The sequence below is a fragment of the Ananas comosus genome, linkage group 21 (assembly GCF_001540865.1).
Source record: "Ananas comosus cultivar F153 linkage group 21, ASM154086v1, whole genome shotgun sequence".
NCBI lineage: Eukaryota > Viridiplantae > Streptophyta > Magnoliopsida > Poales > Bromeliaceae > Ananas > Ananas comosus.
The window spans coordinates 3,045,450-3,066,562 of record NC_033641.1 but is presented as its reverse complement, the minus strand read 5'-3'; the positions used below and the strand labels follow the sequence as shown (position 1 = coordinate 3,066,562).

General features: G+C 36.0%; 1 protein-coding gene across 2 annotated transcripts; it reads right to left on the bottom strand.

Moving 5' to 3' along the window:
- On the bottom strand, positions 1,371 to 20,531 carry LOC109726378 (homeobox-DDT domain protein RLT3). Of its 2 annotated transcripts, none has more exons than XM_020255924.1 (18): positions 20,255 to 20,531; positions 19,214 to 19,304; positions 18,708 to 19,091; positions 18,475 to 18,530; positions 17,829 to 18,065; positions 17,658 to 17,720; positions 17,196 to 17,412; positions 17,014 to 17,114; positions 14,249 to 14,335; positions 14,020 to 14,151; positions 13,014 to 13,154; positions 10,001 to 10,123; positions 9,446 to 9,916; positions 5,931 to 6,353; positions 5,189 to 5,806; positions 4,582 to 4,686; positions 4,239 to 4,461; positions 1,371 to 1,979 (listed from the first exon to the last, which is right to left on the bottom strand). In XM_020255924.1, exons 2-18 carry the CDS (start codon positions 19,302 to 19,304, stop codon positions 1,957 to 1,959), a joined length of 3,495 nt encoding a protein of 1,164 aa, XP_020111513.1. In that variant the 5' UTR covers positions 20,255 to 20,531; the 3' UTR covers positions 1,371 to 1,956. The 2 variants fall into 2 exon arrangements, with proteins under 2 accessions (XP_020111513.1, XP_020111512.1); XM_020255923.1 differs by lacking the exon at positions 20,255 to 20,531 and adding an exon at positions 19,836 to 19,854.

Genomic DNA, 21,113 nt, shown 5'->3' with positions numbered 1-21,113 from the left:
TGACTAAATATTGATAAATTATTGATATAAAAATAATATGAAAATAATTTCATGAATGAAGTGACAAAAATTAAGTGGTTATATTACTTCTATCCAGACAATTTGTCAATATTTGACCATCCAAGTTGGATTGTACAACTGGAACGTAACAATTCAAAAAATGCGAGCCTAAACTTACCACAAATTAAAATTTGAGGTTCAAAGTATCACGCACCACATAGCTTGAGGACCAAAAGTGTCATTCACCTTTTACCCTAAAAAAATTTTGACCGTGATTATTTACTCAAATATTACTTTTACAAGGTTATTAAACGAAAACGCGCTTCTTTTGATTTCAAGAAATTTCTCATTAAGTTTACTCCACCTGTCTCACAAAATAATGGCTTACTAAACTAGTTAGAAAAAATTCTATCAAATAATCAAATAATTTGTCAGAAAGAAAAATTGTCTACAAAAAGAAAGTAAAGTCAAGATTTTCAATGCTCGGGTATTATATGAAACCGACATAGTTACCTTTTAAAAAATTCTAATGATATTGCGGGGATACCTGTACTTCATTCTTTTGAAGGTGGGAGAAAAGATCAAACTAATTCTGATTATTGATCAAAATTAGAGTTTGAAACTTATGTAATTAACTTCTTCCGATTAACCCAAGAAAAAATGGGATAGATTTATGAGAAATCAAATTCAGTTAGCATAGGGTAGATTCAGATAGGACACAAAAAGAATCGATTTATGAGCCCGATGAGGTAGAAAACTCTCAAGTCCAGTTCTAAGGAAAGGAACCACCTATTCCGACCGGAGAGAACAGGCCATTCTACAAGGTGATTCTGAAATTGCGGAAGCTTGGTGCGATCAAGCTGCTAAGTATTGAAAACAAGCTGCTAAGTATTGAAGCACATAATTGGTTGAAAATCACGAAGCGCTTCGAATAAAACAACTACTTTTTACCGACGTTCCTAGCGCAAGTGACAAAAGATTTGATGATTGATACCCAAAATTCTGAGTTCGAATCTAATTGATTCATATTTTCAGCTAAATTTATTTCTAAATGAAATAAACGAAGCAGATAACATGCTACCTATCTCTCAAAAAAAAAAAGGAAAAAAAAAAAAAACGCTCCCTTATTCAAAGAATTCAACAAAAAAAAAAAAGGGTTTGGTTGTGGGATCCATCAATCAAATAAAATAGATCGTTCCTATGAGATCTAATCCAGAACTCATCGAATTGCACAACAAGTATTACCCACAATGTTAAATACCCAACAAGTATTTACTTGCACTGTTCTACCTTGGCCATATATATGAGAGATGATTACCAGCAATAGGCTCCGATCGATCCATCCTCTTTTGTTTCTTTCAACAACAAAATTTCCAATCAATACTATCAAGTCGTTTCTACTTCTTTCAACAACAAAATTTCCAATCAACACTACTAAGTCGGTACGCGGATCCAACAAAACTAGCAGCAACACGTTTATTTCATTACACACTCACCGAACAAGAGACTAGATATTCAGGTTACAAAATTGCCGACACCCCGTACATATTTCCTAGTAAATGCTGAATTAACAGCAGAAAATATGAAGGATCAAAAAAGAACTGTAGCTAAACCATATAAATGAAGTAATGAATATTCACAAGAAATTTTGTTTTTGCTGTGTATGGGGCCACAATATTAGTTGTACATGAGCCATTGGTCTTCTGCAAATTAAACGATCACTTTCTGCAACCAGGTGAGCTCCAAATGTGCCGGAATAGGAGTTCAGAAGTGATCCTTTGAAAGATCAGAATGCCTGCGGTGAATCAATGAAGCTCTCAAACTTTGCATGACCAGCATGCTCGTGAGAGACTGTAGAGACAAACCGTAACCCAACATTTCCACTCCAAATGTTAAATCAGCTTATTACATAAAAGGATACTGATGCACAAAATAATCGGTCCAATTGATTCCTGACTACCTAGTAGAGGCTCGTTTTCCTGAAAACAAAATTAATATACCGATCAAATAGGGAGTAATATAATATAAGAAACGATATAGCACAATGATGACACACACGATACAAATGGTTGCCATGAACCACCTATACTTGGAAGCAGTAATTCTACAGTTTCGAGATCAATCTAAATCAACATCAGAGGACAGCAGTTTAACAAAGGTGCAAAATCACAGAATATGGTTCTTATAGGAATGACAGGTATTTAGCGTAAACCTAGGTTAATTAGATGGTTGTATCAACGGAAACAAGTAATTAAATTAAGCCAGCAAAGACATCAGACCCAACAAGTTTAGAACCTGATTTCCCATAATTGCACCTAAAGATGGTTTCTGCAAATATACAAGACCATAGGCATCAACCAGAACTTTCAGTTTAAGGTCGAGGCAGCCTATATTTGTTCACGAATATAAGCCATTGGGTGGAAACTAGTGCTTTAATTGAGGCTAAAGTAGATAGGATGACTTCAAATATTCCGAAAAACTGACAGAGAACTATAATATTAAAATAAAAAAATAAGGTGAATTTGATGGCTAGATTACTGATAATCAGTGATGAGAACTCAGGAAGAGAAATCAAAAAACAAAGTAAAAGAAGATTAGATCCAAAAGAAATGATCTCATCATATGCTTCTCTGCAAGGATTTAAGTGTCGTGACATGGGATCGTGCCAGAAACTTGCCGACACGGCACGGCACGGTGCGTGCAGGGCCGTGCCGATGCATGTCAGTCACAAAAAATATATATGTGCCGACACGTAATGACATGAAATATTTATTTTCTTTAGCAGCAAAATTTGTCAATTATTTATTATATACTTTTATCAAATATTTTGAACTTTATTGAGAAAATTACTTACTAATTTTAAGAATAGAGAGTTTTGAGTTGTGCCATCGACACGGGACTGTATCGTGCCGATATCTTGCTGGTATAATACAGCACGGTGGATAAGGCCGGTGCCAATAGGGACTTTAATCCTTACTTCTACCAAATCATTATGCAATAACCACAACCTTAGAAATAGGGGTGGAAACGAGCCGAGCTTGAGCGAGCTTATGTCAGCTCAAATTCGGCTTGAAATTAATTTCGAGCCTAAATCTAGGCTCAAGCTCGGCTTGAAATTAATTCGAGCCGAGCTCGAGCGAGCCTAATTTTGAGTCGAGCCGAGCTCGAGCTCTAAACGAGCCGATTGAAATTCTCGACATTATATAATCAATAGTTTAATTTTTATAGAACATTACCTACAATTTGATGCAACATGTCCAATAGTTCAAAATACAAAATAATTATAAGAAATGTGAGCTAGGGTGACTTCCTGACTGGATGAGGGTCTGAGTGAGAGAGAGAGAGAGAGAGAGAGAGAGGAAAACAAGTAGTGATTTGAATGTTATCATGTTTTAGGGCGGTTATGTTGCAACAGTGAAAGTCTGAAAGAGAGAGTGTGTTATGTAAATTTGAGTTGGGCTCAATTGCACGGTCGACTTGTTGGCCTGTTTATTTTATGGGCAACAATATGCCCACAATTAAAGTTAAAGCCTTATATAATTCAAATACATATAATATATATACTATATATATTATATATATATATATATATATATATATATATATCTCTCTCTCTCTCTCTCTCTCTCTCTCTCTCTCTCTCTCTCTCTCTCTCGAGCGAGCCGAATATCGAGCCGAACACGAGTCGAACGCGAGCCGGCTCGCTCGTTTGCCAGCCCTACTTAGAAAGATGGCGTGTTCATCTACCAGCTTCTAACTAGAACAGCAATGTCCAAAAACAGCCGGATTGTTCATATCTTAGCATTCAACAAGAAAAACGCAGTGCAATGGTTTGGGGTTTCGTCCAAAACAGAGTGAAACATTCTTTTAAACTAAATTAAAAACCAAATCTTTTAGTTTTGGAGGGTACAGACTGGAAACTAGGGTCCACCACTATGAAACTGAGAGCATTTCCCTTCTAATTAGAATGAATCCAAGGAAACTAAAGCTGATCCAAATTAGTTGAAACTAAGAAGCAGGGCCTAACTAATCCAACAGAAGGTCAACTAGCATTCCAAAAACCTACGCAGTAAATAACTGCTACCCAGTAATAAAGCAATCGCAGAATGAAAACTAGTCCGTAAATCAGTAAAAGCACTAGCATTGTAATCTATAGCACAGTGTAACCCTTTAAACAGAAGCAGCATCACAAACATCGAAAAAGAACAAGTATAAACTACAGTTAAACTACTACATACGTTTGGATAACTGCATGTTTGCTGCTGTTCTATCGGAATGAGCTTTTTCCAAATGTGGAGCAATTAAAGTATCCAATTTGACTATCCAAAGTGCAACTGCAGATATTGTTTGTGGCATTGTCTGGAAGTTGATAATGATATCATCAACAGATGAATTTGAGCCTGTAGAGGCACATTCATACAGCCAATCCTCATTTATGGCACCGACAAAATCAGTAAGAACCTGCCATGTATGTCACAAGCAAAGAAGCAAATAAAGCAAATTACACGTTAATTCCCTTCGAAGTGTTGAGATAAATTATAGCAAGGAAATAAAAACAGCTCTGGTGAGAGAAAAGCGAACCTGCAGAAGTTCTGGTAAAGATGACGTCCGTCGAAGACGCTTAACCCACAGCTTGTGAGCAGACTTCCTCCACGAATCGACTAATGTCATCTCGGGCATTGCTACCTGCAGGAAAGCATGAGAATGAGAATCCATTACCACATGTCAATATAAGAAGTATGCAGCTTATCCAGCTACTATTAATTAAACAACATCTGTTTACTATCTAGGGACTTCTATATCAACCCTCTACAATGACCTACAAATGTAATACCCCTGGAAAATCTCAATTTTCATATAAACCACTGGAAAAGTGCAGTTCCGTTAGAGTGGGAAAAAAAAATTAACGTAAGTTGAGGAGTCATCCGATTCGTGACCGGACGTTTTTTGTTGTATTGGAGAAAGCTATGCAAAGAGGGACATTTTTTGTAAGTACAAGGGTACAAGAGCAAAAAAAGAATTTGAAGAGCATATATGAAAAATACATATTTTGCAGCAGTATACAAGATACTATATAATTTTGAAACCTCTGCTACTCATAATGTACTAAACAGGTGAGCATGAAATTTTCAGTCCAAGAAGATACTGTCAGAAAGCCATAACAACACTAGCATGTCCAGTTGTTCACCTCGATTGCATAAATTGCCGCTTTGAGTGCTTGCAATTGACAAGGGAGAACTTTATGCTTCGGAAACTCGCAGGTGTCTTCTGCTTCCCTACATGTTGCTGCATGGACAGCATATCTTTCTTCGAGATCAAAATCAATCTCAAATGTTGAGTGACATATCCTACAATGTTTTTCATCTCGCCAGTACAAATCATGACAACTTTCACAGCGAAACAACAAATCCATATATGACCTCCTACTGTATTTTACAGCACTAAGAACTGAATTAAAGGAATTCCATATCCATTTGTCAAATGCCTGCAGCCTCTCCCACTTTTGCATCTTTTCTTCGCTTTTCCTTCCAAGTTCAAGAACTATAACACCAGATGGGGTGGAGAAATCGTTTATGGAATCCGGAATTACAATGTTATCTATATCTGAAACAGGAGAAGATCCATCTCCACTACTGGTCGTTATGTCAGATGGATCAGATGCATGACTTCGTCTGGTTTCATTTTCATTTTGTATGAAATTTTTCATAGCTTGGCATAAGAATTCCTGCCTCTTTTCCAAAGATGCGACAAGGCGAGCTTCCCTCCTGCCCCTACTGTCTAAAACAGATAGCAAAGCAAGTAAAGCCTGCAAAATAGTCAAAGAAGAACAATTAAGGGTTTTAACAAAGTCAGCCATGAATACGTCAATTTTAAGAAGAAATTGGTTACTACTATAACTTTTTAATTGGTATAAAAGGCAGAAAATGAACCTGCGGTGTATCAATCACCTCCCAGTGACCATCTTCAGAAGACTCAAAGTATACTCTACGGTGGCCTGGATCGTTGGTTGTACAAGGGCCAAGGAAAAGCCAATAATTATTGTACCTACGATCAGATCCTAGATAAATGGATTGTGGTTGGTGTACAACTAGGCCAGATACTTCTGCAGCTTCTATGTTCCTTCCAGAGTCACTGGAGGTATAAGCAGTTCTTTTGCAAGTTGATCGACCCCTCTGATAACCCTTTGACCTGGTAGGAGAAGAATCAGCAGGAAAAGGATTTTGGGCCGGATTAGTTTCTTCGGCACTATTTGTTGGTCTTGACAATAGGTGATGGTTCTGCGACTTCTTTATTTTTCCTCCTGATCTCTGATGCTGTGCATTTGGGATGACAGATGTTGTTCTTGCCGATTCCTAGAAAAATAAGAAGCATAATGGCAAAGATCATTAAATTTTGTAGTTCAGATGCTAAAAGGGTCCAATGATCAAATAGGCTTCAATAAGCTCATGAATTATAACAGTTTACATTTAATGAAATCCCTCGCAAGGCAGCTCTTCTAGGTGAAGAGAATCTAATTTATATACAGAAAAAGTCCACTTGCAGAGTAAGTACAACACACAGACCTTCACTTTATATCTTGCCATAACTTTGTGCAAATTAGTTTATCAGTCATGTTGGTGAAAACCTTTGACTTTGAACACCTTTCCCTTGTGAGATAGAGCACTCCTCCTTTGTTACGTAGAAGAATATTAAACTAATTTTTCCAAAGAAATAGATATTGGTGCCCTTTTAGTTACCAAAAACACATGAAAATGATTGTAGAAAATACACAAAAAGACAAGGTGTATGCATTTCCAAGCAAGGATTGTCATGCCACTAGCACGGCACAGTGGCACGGGGCATGCCACAGTGGCACGGCACAGTGGCATGGGGTGTGCCAATGTCGGCACACCCCACTGTGCTAGTGGCACGCCACTACAATATTAGCACACATCGGCACAAAACTATTTGTCTAATTTTCATAAAAAATTAGCTTTCTAGATTGTTTTAATATCTCTAATAACTACAAAAATTGTTCAAGTGCTGCTATATCTCGCACAGTTTAGTAAAAATAGAGTCATAAGGATCATTTTATATATAGGGTTAATCAGTGCATGCCGGTCACAAAAAATATGTGTTTGCCAACACATAATAGCATGAAATATTAGTTTCTTTAGCAACAAAATATGCCAATTATTTATTAGGGGAAACTTCAAATACCCCCCCATGGTTTTGCACTTTCTTACTTTAGTACCCTATGGTTTAAAGTGTATCAAGTTAGTACCATGTGGTTTCGCACTTTCTCACTTTAGTACCCTGTGATTTAATATTTCGTTAAATTATATACCCCGAAATGGATAATAAAAAGAGAAAATTGAAACCACAGAGTACTAATTTGATACAAAAATGAAACCACAGGGTACTAACTTGATACACTTGAAACCACAGGATACTAAAGTGAGAAAGTGCGAAACCACAGGATACTAACTTGATACACTTTAAACCACAGGGTACTAAAGTAAAAAAGTACGAAACCACAGGGGGGTAGTTGAAGTTTCCCCTATTTATCAAGGTTTTAAGTACCCGTCGGCACGGGCCGTATCCACCGTATCATACCGTGTCAACAAGATACCGGCACGATACATGCCGATGGCACAGCTCAAAACCCTTTATTCTTTAAATTAGTAATTAATTTTCTGAATAAAGTTCAAAAGATATGATAAAAAGACATAATAAATAGTTAGAATATTTTGTTGCTAAAGAAAATAAATATTTCATACTCTTATGTATCGGCACACAAGAATTTTTTTGACTAGCACGCATCGGCACGGCTCAGCACACAGCGTGCCGGCAAGTTTCCGGCACGACCTCGTGTCACGGCACTTAAATCCTTGCTATTTATTATATATTTTTATCAAATCTTTTGAACTTTATTGAGGAAATTACTTTCTACTTTCAAGAATAGAGTGTCTTGAGTTGTGCCATCGACATGGAGGCTATATCGTGCCGATATCTTGCTGACACAATACGGCACGATGGATACAGCCCGTATTAATGGGCACTTTAATCCTTGCATACAAGTCCCTGCAAACATAGTGAATAGCAAATATATCCCTACAAAGTTCAACTTTCATATGTTGTCCCTACAAAAGTTTTAATGTTTTCAAATATGTCCCTTTGGTTTGTTACCCGATATCTTGCTGACACAATACGGCACGGTGGATACAGCCCGTGTTGATGGGCACTTTAATCCTTGCATACAAGTCCCTGCAAACATAGTGAATAGCAAATATATCCCTACAAAGTTCAACTTTCATATGTTGTTCCTACAAAAGTTTTAATGTTTTCAAATATGTCCCTTTGGTTTGTTACCATTAGAGAATCATTTATATTTTCAATTTTGCCATCACAAATATGTCCCTCCAAAAGCCATAACGATATAATATAATAGGGGTAAAAATGTCAAAAATTAACCAAGGTTAAGTATTTAACCTATGGTTAACTAAATTTTTCTAACGGATTCTGACGGCAGGAATATATTTGAAAACATCAAGACTTTTGCAGGGCCAACATATGAAAGTTGAACTTTGTAAGGATATATTTGTCATTCACTATGTTTGCAGGGACCAGTATGAAATTAACCTTTATATATATATATATATATATATATATATATATACATATATAATGAAAGTATAAGCGTCAAAACAAAACTAATGTCATAATTGGGTAAAAATTTATAGAAAAGCACTACCATAAGCGAATTCACTACATCTAAAATGATAAAAGAATTGGGCAAGATCTTCTTTTTTGTCTTTCTTCACTAAGCAATGATCTCATATGCAATTGAACTCATTACTTGCAACAAATGTTAGTAGATTTACACGATTTATACATTTCAAGCATGGAAAAACCTTTGTGAAACTTTTCAGTTTTCACCTCAAAAAAAAAACCTTTAAAAACTCAAAAAAAATTTATTTTGTGATATGCTGTCGGCACCCATCCGTGCCACATGCAGGCACAGCCTCAGCACGATTCAGCACGAACAGCACAGGCAATACTTGTTTCCAAGTTAAAGCAAGAAAAGGACCAAAGGCAAGAACATCCAAAAGATGAACTCTGCAAAATTGGGATAGGCCACATATAGGGATTTCTTAACGCAAAGCATCTAATATTGGCGAGAACACAAAGTGAAAAAGGAAATTTTCACAGCACTAAAGCAGTTAGTTCAAAAGGAGGCAAAAGTAAAGAACGTAACTGCAGCCAGAAGCATGAGGATTATTCATGACTATATTATTGTAAAAAATCTGTACCAAAAGATGTGCAATTTGGCAATGAATTTTGGTAAATGCAAGTAATTCAGTAGGAACAGTTATAGCACTACTAGCAAACACAGAATAGTCTGATGATTGAAAAAAAAACATAGAAGAGTTGCAAGCTATTACAGTAAGGAACTGAGGAATACCTCCAATCTTAAACAGGAACCAGCACTGCCAACAAGATCAACCAAAGCAACTAGAGCTTCCAACTTCTCATCAATGCTTAGGTCCGCATACTCTCCTTCCATCAACCCTAGCACCCATGCTTCTCCCGAATTACTCTCATCAATTTCACTATATTTGGTTAACTTCTTGCACGTTTTCTTCTTTCGAGCCCCATTCCTGTGGATTCTTCTCTCATAAGTGAAAGAATCCATATCCTCAGAATCATCAGAATCGCTGCTACTGCTCGTACTGGCATTCAGAGATTCATCATCAACACTTCCTGAATCATCAGAATCTGATTGAGGATATTCTTTTCCCTTGATGTGAGGATCAACCCGAAGGCGAAATGCAGAAGGTGCAATCTTTTCAAATAATGTGATATCACTTGAAAGAGTTGAACATATTAGTTGCTCTATTTCTTCTGTTGTGTTGGGGAGGTCAAGGTCGATGATCTGAAAAACCAAAATATAAAGATTGCACGAACAAATTGGAATGTATTGAATTAAAAAAAGCACAAAGATATCGTTAAGTCACACCTGAGAAGATCTTGCCAGCTCTGAAACCTTTAGTCCACTGCTTCCTTTCTTTGCTAATAAAGAAAATAATTCAGCTTTCAATGTACGGGGACGTAGGCCATATTTTACCATCTGATTTCTCTCCTATATAAAGACATAACAAAAAGATAAGGCCTTCAGTGTTACTTCGTAAATACCATAACCGTTCGTATAGCTAACCTAGCTACTGTATCCATGTTAGATGAAAGTAACAAAGAACAAAAGGAGAAGTAAAAAGAATGCCAAAAGATCAGGGCAAAAAGAAAGAAAAAAGGAGATCAACATTTGCATACACAAACTAAATTTAAAACTAGCTGTGATACCGTCAACTAGAGTAATCAAGTGGCGAAAGTCGTAAGAACTAATGAAATTAAATCCACTAAAGGTTGCAACAATAAGCACCAAGGCCAATTGAAGGCCTAATGCCATCATAGCAATTAGCAGAAAGAAACTCTCCAGGAAACAGGTTAACGGGAATATCTGAGGGCATTGGGCTAGGTAGAAAAATATTCAGGCCGTATACAGCATTGAAGTTTTCTGACTAAACATTAAAGCAATTTGTTCATCACTAAATAAAGGATGCAGCACAAGAGCATCACACTATCTCACATTATGAGGCATGCACTACCAATAACTGACAAGAAGAATGGACATTAAATTAGGTTCTCAAAATCCTTCTTAACAGAAAAGAAATAAGTACCTCTTCCAAAGTAATAATCATCTCATATTTTAAAGTACGCTAATAAATATTAACATATTTCCTTACATTTTATAAGATAGAAAACTAATGCATAGAAGAAGCACAACATGATCTTGTATGACTTCATCACGCCAACACTGTCTGCTGAGAATGGAAATATTAGCTTGTGATGTACAAACTAAAAGAATAGAGCAAGACCTGATCAAAGAAATTTCTAATAAACAAAAACTACTATCAAATTTTAATTTCTCAGAATTCACACAAACTTACGGAAAAAGTTGTTAAAAGAAAAATTCAGGTATTGTGGTTGTAATTGCTGATAAACCTCTAAAGTCGTACTGATGTGGTCATACAGATCTACGCAAAAGTGCACATGAGCATAAGCAGGCACATGCATACTCAACATGCAGACACAGACAGATACATGAGCATGCACACACTACAACTGCACGAAGAATATCGTATAAGCACATTACAAACAACCAAATAAGCAGTAAATGCATGTAATCCCACATGAAAACGTAAGCAAACATGGACACATATGTATGACAATAAGCACTTCGGGCCATTAGGTATTGAGTCCCATCTAACGCTATTAGGCAAAACGGACTTCGGGCAAAAGCATATAGGTTTATGCTCCTCCATTTACAGATGGGACCACAAAAAATAAATAATAACCGGCTCATTTTGGTATGTGCAATGTGATATTACGTACGGAAACAAACAAGATATTTATCCTATCGTACTTCCTCACCACAGTAATGCAATATCTGCACAAGCCCAACGGAGCCTTATTCTTTGACGCATAGTAAGGAAATCTGTAGAATAGGTTAGTTTCGCCTCTAGATAAATTTTAAGCCGTAGCTGTTATGAACCACAATTATTAGGATTGGAGATTCCAATTCAGCTGGTATCTTCCTGTTAAAATGTGGCCTTATCAGAGCCCTGATGTTACATCGAGATTCACATCTACAATAGAACTTACAGAGAACCTGCCTGTGCATCACATGGCTAGAAACAAACGGCATCATATGGCTAATGTGGAAGTTACAATTGTAGAATAATTGAAAATGGCCAGAACAAAGGACAGCACTATGTGGAAATTTGATAATTGCCCATAACCACATTTTACATTTTCCTTCTTAGACTAATTTGAATTACACAAAACTTAAACAAAATTCTTAGCATATCTTTTGCTGAGAACTCAATCTGTCACAGAAGATAAAAAAGAGATATGGTGAACAAGAAAGGCCAGCTAGTGTATGTAAATTGTAAACTATGGATGAATGGGTAAGATCTCCTTGAATACTTCAATTTTTTTCCTGGGCATATTTTAATTGTTTGAATAGATAGAGTGCAAGTCATGGACAATCTGTATGTCAAAGATATGATTCACTATAGCAAATTGTTCCCTAAGACCATCATATCTTTTACACCTAGCCTTCTCACAACAGTAGGGCATAAGATTTCATGAATATTAATCACTTATAGTTCCTGCCAAATACTTGTTCGTAAATATTCCCTGATCATTGTTTTCAAACTTCCGTCCATGTTGTTCTGGATCTTTCAATTGTCGAATTGACTCAATCAACTTCAATAGAAGCCTTTCCCAATCAGCTGGTAAATCAATGGACAAACAAATTCCATACATTCTTTATCTTGACATGTTCCTGTACTAGTCCCAGTTTTACCATATTAAACAGTCCCAACCATGATCAAAATTGTAAACAACTAAGAACTTCACACAGAAGAAAGCACAAGTTCGTACAAGACTATACAAAACTATTCTTTCAGATGAACCAACTAGTTCGCCATGCAATAACATACTGGCTTAGAATAATTCATCCATGACACCAAACCAGTATATAGACATGGAGCATATATGTAAAGGCTTCATGATTAATTTGTACACTAAGTGTGTAAAGATGATTGGCACTGAGTTATATATTCTTGACCTGGTCTAGTCAGGCCAGACAAACAGCTAACTAGTGATTGAGAAAGCTGCCCTTCGGGCAAGAAGAGAGTATTAGAACACAAGCGTCTTATAAAGCATGTTCAAAATGACCCTTATACACCCAGATCACCATAAAAGTGAACTTGAACTAAGAAAAACTGATCAATAGTTCAGAATTTAAAGTTCTGTGACTTCTGTCTTTCTCTGTACACGAAGATTCAACATTTCTCTGTGCATGAAGACGATAAAAAAAGCATTTAGCCAATTTCAGAAAGAAAATTGATCTATAACTCTGAGATGTTTTTATCACTTAGTCAGAATAAAACAGTATTCTCTGTTACCTTGCCAAAAGTTTCTCTTTGCAGTGAGCTGCATTTTGAACCAAAACCTGCTGCAACCAAAACTTGCCGCAGTATTTCAATCCATGTAAGAGAATTAAGGGATTGACACCAGAAATTTACATCAAATTCCTGTTCTCTAACCTGCATAGGATAAGAAATAGATGATAAAAAATTTCTGATCAAAGACATGACAGCAATGTAGATAAAACCAAGTTATGCAGTAATAAATTTAACCAGTCAACATAGCAGTGGCTGACAATCGGAATCTTTTTAAAATAACTAATCTAGAACAACTTCGAAGATATCTTATTTGACAATTAAAACTCTTAAATCATGCAAATAATAATGGGTGGAATAATCTCCGTAATGAATTTAAACCTAGTCATTCTTCAGTCTTTAGAGTACAGGAAGTATAGGAATTTTATGCAATTCTCTAAAATCAAATTCTATGGGAGAAATGTCAGAGCTAACAAGAAATAACACTAAATCAACATTCATACAGTGCATAATATGCCACAACATAGCATAACTATAATTGCATCTGGTTACACCTGCATAATAGTACTTGTTATGATTTACCACACTTAACAACATAAATCTAGAATTGTTATAATCCTTTGTATGTAAAGCGAAAAAATTGCTGCTTAGAAATAGTAGACAACATAGAGAAAACCCCACAGATACTTAAAGTTGAACTTAACTCCTAAATTACCGGGCATAATTACAGTACAAAGTTTCTTTGGACATACTTATAGAAACTAGAAGACATTAGTTTTCGATCAATTGCACAATCTATNCCCACAACACACACCCACACCCACTCCCCCCACCGTGCACAGGTGCACGCACACGCACACGCACACAAAATTCAAAAAGAAAAAGAAAAAGGAAAAAGGTTGTCAAAAGAATAAAAAAATCTGCAGGGACAACTTTTAGTAAAAGCAGAGATTTGCTGCTTAATCAAGAATAAAGTATAAGGCTAAAGATACAAGGATCACAAACTTACAAAGTTCGAAAAATGCAAGAATCTGCAATCCTTAGAAGGTCGAGGAATAAATCCACCAGATTTTTCCCTTTCCACATCTAACAAAAGCAACTTCAGAAGAGCCACATGCACTTTTCCCAACAGCATGGAGTCCTGGCAACACAAAATTTCAGAAACTTTCAAGACCAAATACAATGATGATCTATGCACAAAAAGGTCTTGCAGAGAGTGCTTTACAAAAAGGTTGGACCTTGTCATGGAATGCCTGCGCAAACTCGTCGAAGGTGAAGGAATGTATATCGATACTGATAGAATTAGAGTACAGGAATTGCACAACCTAGCAAAAAAAAGGGCCTTGCATTAGATTAGATGATATAGGAATACAATTCGGAAGTAAAGTTGGAGGCTACAGGATGATTCACCTTGAACACAACCACCCATCAAGCAACAAAATTGACTGATAATAATGTAGCAAACTGGAGTCAGAAAGCTGTTGGCTCTTGGTGATTTTTTTTTACTTGTATAAAGCAAGTATTCAAGTTATTTGGTGGTTATACCATGCTCCTCAGTTTATCGGATTATTCCAGTATATAAAAAGTAATATTTACTGATTAAATCTGTCCTCTTGTTCTTCAAAAATGGTAACAAATATAAAAAGGAAATTGTCCTATAGCAGCATATATTAACTTGAAATCACAAGAGAGAACAAAAGGCAAAAGCTTATAGTTGTTAATTCAAATAATGTTCCTGCTAAGTAAGGCAACAGATTTGTACGTCGGAAAGCCAAAATGATGCCAGACATTCAAAATAGAGCCGTAAAAGTAGAGAAAGGCAATAAATTCCCAGGAACAAATGATGGAGTTGTGAAAAGTAAGCTAGTACAGCTAATCTCAAAACATCTCATTGACTAGTTAAAGTGTTAGAAGGAAGATTGAAGTACTGTTTCTGTATAGATAAATAGAGTCTCAAAAGGTCCAATAGGAAGGAGGGCACCAGTTCCTGGATAGTTTGTATTAGCTACGTAAGTAGGTGCATATTTGCCTAATCTTTTTGTCAGAATTTTCATCAACTTCGTGCTAAACTTAGTGGGCAACCTTCTATATCTCTTCGATACTGTGTCATGAGCTCAATGAAATTCCCCTATATAAGCTATTCTTTAGGGCTGCGTTTGGAAATTGGACAATGCTGTCAGATAAAATTTTTTATCCCTAGAATACCTTCATATAGGACAGAGAGAAATAAAAGAATTTTTTTGTTTGGTAAGGTTCTAGTATATTCCTCCAAATAAACAAAATGATGTTTGGTAATTTTCTTGAAATAAGAGAAAAATAGTGGGAAAAGTAAATTTTGGTATTCCAAAATGCCAAATTTGCCCTTATGTATAGCTCAAATTTACGTCATTTTATAATATCTATATAGACTACTCGATATAAGTAAAATTATAATTTATTTATTTTAGATTTAATTATAATTTTAAATTTAAAGTTATAGTATAAATTCAAAATTTATTAATTTTTAAATTTAAATTTAAATTTTAATATATGTTTGATATTTGAATTTATATATAGTTTTATATTTTGACTTTGAACTTAAATTTAAATTACAAATTTAAATGAAAATTTAAGCTATAAATTTTAATTTAAATTTAAATTTTGATTACGAATTTAAATAGTAAATTAAATTTTTCTTAACCAAATAATAATATTAGTACTATTCCAATTTCAAATCCTTTTGTCAACCAAACAAATTAATAATTATTTAAATTCAAATATATATATAAGTAAAAATATAATTTATTTATTCTACTAATTAAATATCTTATTATTATGATTAACTGATACTAATTTTCTTGTATGTACAATAGAAAAGAGGGTTGGTGGGATGGAGTAAAGCGGCGGGAATTACAAGGCGTAATGGGAAAAGAGAAAGGGCTTTTATTACCCTGCCCTTGATATTTTAGGGATAAATCCTATTCTAAGGGGAGACTGGAACTATTTTAACAGGTTATTCCAGAAAAGTTGGAATAACCCGCTTTGACCGGATATAAAAAAAATCTTGCCAAATTTTATTATGCTTGGCAGAATCAAACACAGCCTAGATGTCCAATACTACTGGCATGGCCTATTAAACTTTTAACAAATTACTACAGCACTATAATTAGGTAAATCATTTCCTACTAAACATAAATACTTGGAGAATGAGTGTAAGTATGGGCACAAAAATGTAGAAACATAGCAAAGAAGTTAGCGTACAGCTTCTAACCACTGATTACTCAAGCAACCAAGTAGAGTATATAATGCACTAAAGAAATAAGCCTGAATATGTATTTCTCCTGTTTGGCCTGGCTTAAGATTCCGCAGAACAGCTTTTCAAGTAGAGTTGTTCAAGGAAACACCAATAGAATTTTTATAACATGTCCCAACAGCTTCCGCTGCAGCAGAAGCAGAAGCTTCAATTGTAAGTTTGTAATTTTGGGGTCCAAAAGCTTTATTTCAGCTTCCTGCCACATCAGTAGTTCCTATATATTTTTGTCTAACATCAGTAGTTCCCATATATTCTTGTTAGACAAACGCCTGGAAACTGCTGATTAGAAAAGAAAATTGTTCCATTGGACAGGCCAAACAGGAACTTTCTAGAACAAGGAAGCAATAAAATGAAATAGATAAACTCCAACAAGTAGATCTTCTCAAGAAAATCAGACAACAATTTAAGACTAGAAATTAGCATTTCTGCATATAACATGAGAGTAGGATAAAGCAATAGCAATCCATTGTAGGTGCATACTAGTCATATATAGTCATAGGAAAATTTATTGATTTGAACCATGAACAATATCTAGCACAATTATTGTCCTCTTTACCTCCTATAAACTAAGAAAATTATGTTAACTCAAAACAACTTAAAAATTCTTTAACAAAAGAAAAGAGTTTACCTTCGTACACATAAAAAGGGATGAACAAAGCAAGATCTAAACAGAAGTTATGCCATGCAGAAGTTCAATATGAATCCACTAACCTTGAACAGCTTTTTAACAAGTTCGGGCGATGAATCCCAAGGTCTTGTCGAACATGGCTGCTTCATCTTGACACTTTGGGGAGGAAACCTGGCCAATAGGTCTAAAATTTCAACAAACATCATCAGTTGTGTGCCTTGTTAGACAAAGAAGGCTTAGTAAGACATAAGAGGCATAAACAAACCTTTGCAGAGCGGGCAATCATGTCTACCGCTTGAAGCAAGATGAGCCGAACATCTCAATGGATTAGGCCCTGTCTGTAATTCCTCAAGTTCTAGCTCCTCATCATCAATTAATACTGACAGCTCATTTTCCAGTTCTGAAGATTGGCATTCATCAACAGAGAGCTTACATTCAGTTGCATGTGATTTCTGTGGTTCTACAGCTTTACCACATGGTACCTATAAGGTAAATGAATGCATGAGTGACACACACGATGCTGAATCTTAATTAGTTACAAACCGTCACATTCAAGTTCAGTATCAACAACTTTTCTCTAAATAAGCTCCTTTATAAATTTGTAAGAAGCCAATTAGAAAGTAAACAGCAGCACTTCTTTAGGTGCTGTCTCCACAATTCAATCAGCTGTGTTAATGAAGTTCCCAGATAGTATCGATAGCAGCTCGAGTTGTCAAGCCAGTACTACCTTTCTTTTGATCAATGGAGGTTTTCTCTTCTTCTCTATCCTTTTGGGTACTGCAGTTCGTTTCTGTGAAGTTCAGGGAAAGAAATAGAGCATGAAAACATTAAACATCTTATTTTTGAGTTTTGAGCAAAAATGAACACCAAGATATGTAAAATAAGATTTGGAACTTACTGAAACTGGCTTCCGAGGACTGGAATCTTTGGGTAGTGTTTCTTTGCTTCCAGCACTTGAACTTAAAGTCCCCAAAGCAGTACTTCGACACAAAAAATTGAGATTCATAGGGAAGTCTCCCTTGTTCGCATTTGTCGCATGCCACACTGTCATCAGACCTTTACCAATGCCATGTTTCTTTGGAGGAACATTTTCCACAGGTGGAGTTCTGGTTTCTTCTATAGGAGACTCGAAGATCTACATTTGAAAAACATCAATGAAAAGCAGGTGAGTAAAAGAAAACTATGATCATATTTCATTGTTTGTATGATCATTTTAATAAATAAGCACTGCTCAGAGAAGTGTGTATGAAGAAAAAAAGAGAGAAAAAAAGAGAGAAAAATAGGAAGTCCTTTTATTAGTTACCGATACAGCATTTTCTAACTGCATATACAATGTGAAGCAAGGTTAAATATCATCCTCATATCACTAAAAGATAACAGTGTTAATTTTGTCCTCTGACTGCAACAACCTATTATACGGAGCAAATCAAATAATTGAAAGAACAATTGAACCAAGATGGCATAATTATCACATATACCTCAAATGAAACTTTGTACCTAAGGAAATATAAACTAGTACCATTCAAAAAGTAGCACCATAATACCTTTCTCTTTTTTGTGGTTTTTTTATTGTCATGACAGGAGCGAAGGCTTCTGGCATCTGCAAAAGCCAAAATCATCACACGTAGTTAGACAGCCTCAAAATTACAATCTTTCTAGGACTCCCATTTCAATACTAATGGAAACACAACATATGACATGCATTAATTGGCAAATCCAATTTTGGTTGCCAATCATTTAATATAAAAAAATTAAAAATTAAAAAAAAAAAACCTACCTACACGATAATCAAACTCTTTGTTGGGAAGAGGATCAAACTCTGCCCCAAGGGGAGGACCATCTTTGCGAAAAACTTTCCTCAAAATGTAATCCCTTGGAAACAAAATCTGCAACCTCATAAGGCGTTTCCTCCCTGCACTCTGCCCTCCTAAAACCCTATGCATATGTTTGAGAAATCGACCATTCACAGACCATTTGCTACTGCATTCATAAGTATGAACTCTTCTACCACCCTGACAGTCCTTCATACCGAGGATATTTTGTTCTTCCCCTCTTCTTTCTTTTCTTCTCCTTTCTACAAACCATATGCGGATCTGATTATATGTCAAGTTTACAGATGCAGCATACTCTTCCATTGCCTTCTGATTAGGGTATCTCTCCGCTGAATCAAAAGAAAATCAGACAGAGTGATATATCTAAAATGCTTTTTGTTGTAGTATGAAGCTATTAAGAAAAGATAAAGAGTGTACAGATTTATGAAAGAAAAATAGAAATGATTAATACCAGAGTAGAATTTCTCCAGTAATTGAAGCTGCTCCGGTGTCTTCTTTTTCGCTCCATGGTCTTTCTTTGCATCAGTAACTTCATTTCCCATCTGCGAGAATAGATATATTATTCAACATTTGGGGCTAAGAAACAGAAGTCAATGCTACGGACGTACGAATCACCACTAATAGGCAAATAGTGCACTAAAGTCATGCATCAGCTTAAAAGTGAAAATCAGCAGTTATTGCATTAAGCATGTGGTTGTAGTGGAAGCTATGAAAATCCTTCTCCAATCAACAACCAAATCAAGAAATCATTAATTTCTACAAAGCAGGCAACAAATCTCCTCAACATTCAAAAACATGAAACTAAATCGAGTAACATATCAAGCCAGTGAGTTCTCAAAGTTGATTTAGTGTCAAAAATGTCCACACATGCGAGTTCTTGAGCTTCAAGAGAAAACAAAGTTACCAAACTTATTTAGTACATAAAACTACTGGCCATAAAGTTGCCAGGATCTACATGAAATCAAGATGGCTTAGTACATGTACTTTAGGGCTTAACATCGGGGGTGATCAATCACTCCTATCAAATCAACAGTCCACAAAATATAAAATCAAAAAGATCACATCACTCATACCATTAGCTACGAATGAGCGAAATTGCTTCCACGTGGGCTAGCAATCTTCATTGCTAATCAAACTAAGAATAGGAAAACAAAAGAAGAAGGAAAAAATTACTCGACTCTCTCAAAACTAAAAGAGAATCAACAGAGATGAAAAAGATGATAGCAATAATGATAATAAGCAATTATCAGTTAATTCAAATCAATCCAACCACAACGAAAATAAGAGCCGAACAAAAAAAAAAAAAAAAAAAAAAAAAAAAACAAGCGCAATAAGAATCTACAAATAGATTATCTACAAAACACTAAACCAATCGCACCAAAACACAAAAATTAGGCTTACATAGAACATTTCCACACATGGAATCACATTATCCACATAAAACCCGTCAAAATCAGCATGTATGTAAGATTTATCGAGCTAGAGAGAGAACCTGAGGAAAGAGAAGGATCGAAGGAGCCCCCTTATCCGAACGAAGCGAGGTCTCAGAGCTCCACCGAGGTCATGGAGCTCTTCAATGGCGGCGGCGACATGTCCGAGGGATTCGACCTTCTCCAAGAGCCGAGGGGAGCTACCATGGCGACGAAAATGGGGGTTTACCCTGTCTCTCCTCTTGATCCTATTTATATATGGAGGAGGATGATGATGACGAAGCTGATACTACGCAGTCACTCGTTCTCTCTCTTCAGGACCCCAAAACCCTACTGTCGCCTCCCATTTCCTTTGCTTAAACCTCTGCGCGAAATATCTTTAGGGTAAAGAAAAAGCAATGGCCCTCGGGGTTCCGGAAAATTACGGGGAGTGCCATCATCGTTGAATTTGGCGGGCCGTTTGATTAGGTGGGGCCAGGGAGTTTTAACGGCCAGGAATGCTCGTTGGGAGTTAAGACGGATTGGGTTTGGGCAGGGTCGGGTGAACAGAAAAGGAAAGTACTAAATAGACCGGTCCGGTCGGATTTACTCAGCGGTTCATGTGGTCTACTAAGCTGGTGAAAACCTAGAGTAGTGATGCAAATAGACCAAATTGACGGAGCTCTCGCATCCATCCGTCTAAATGAAACATTAAATGAGAGTCAAAATTAAAAAAAAAAAATCATCCACTCCAAATTCTCTCCGATTTGTAAAAATAAAAAATGCGGGAGGTGGGAGACCCTTCTTCTTTTTTTCTTTTTTTTTTGATCTATTTTGATCAGTTAAAAATTTGCTAAAAATTTACTTCCACTCCGACGTACCCCAATGGAGTGGTGACAGAGAGTGAAAAATAAAATAAAATCAATCTAGTCCGGATCCACC

Coding starts and splice junctions, on each gene's coding strand:
- LOC109726378 (XM_020255923.1), bottom strand. Junction 4,687..5,188: donor CGGCAATTTATGCAATCGAG/GTGAACAACTGG, acceptor GCTTTCCTGCAG/GTAGCAATGCCCGAGATGAC. Junction 4,462..4,581: donor CTTTACCAGAACTTCTGCAG/GTTCGCTTTTCT, acceptor CATACATGGCAG/GTTCTTACTGATTTTGTCGG.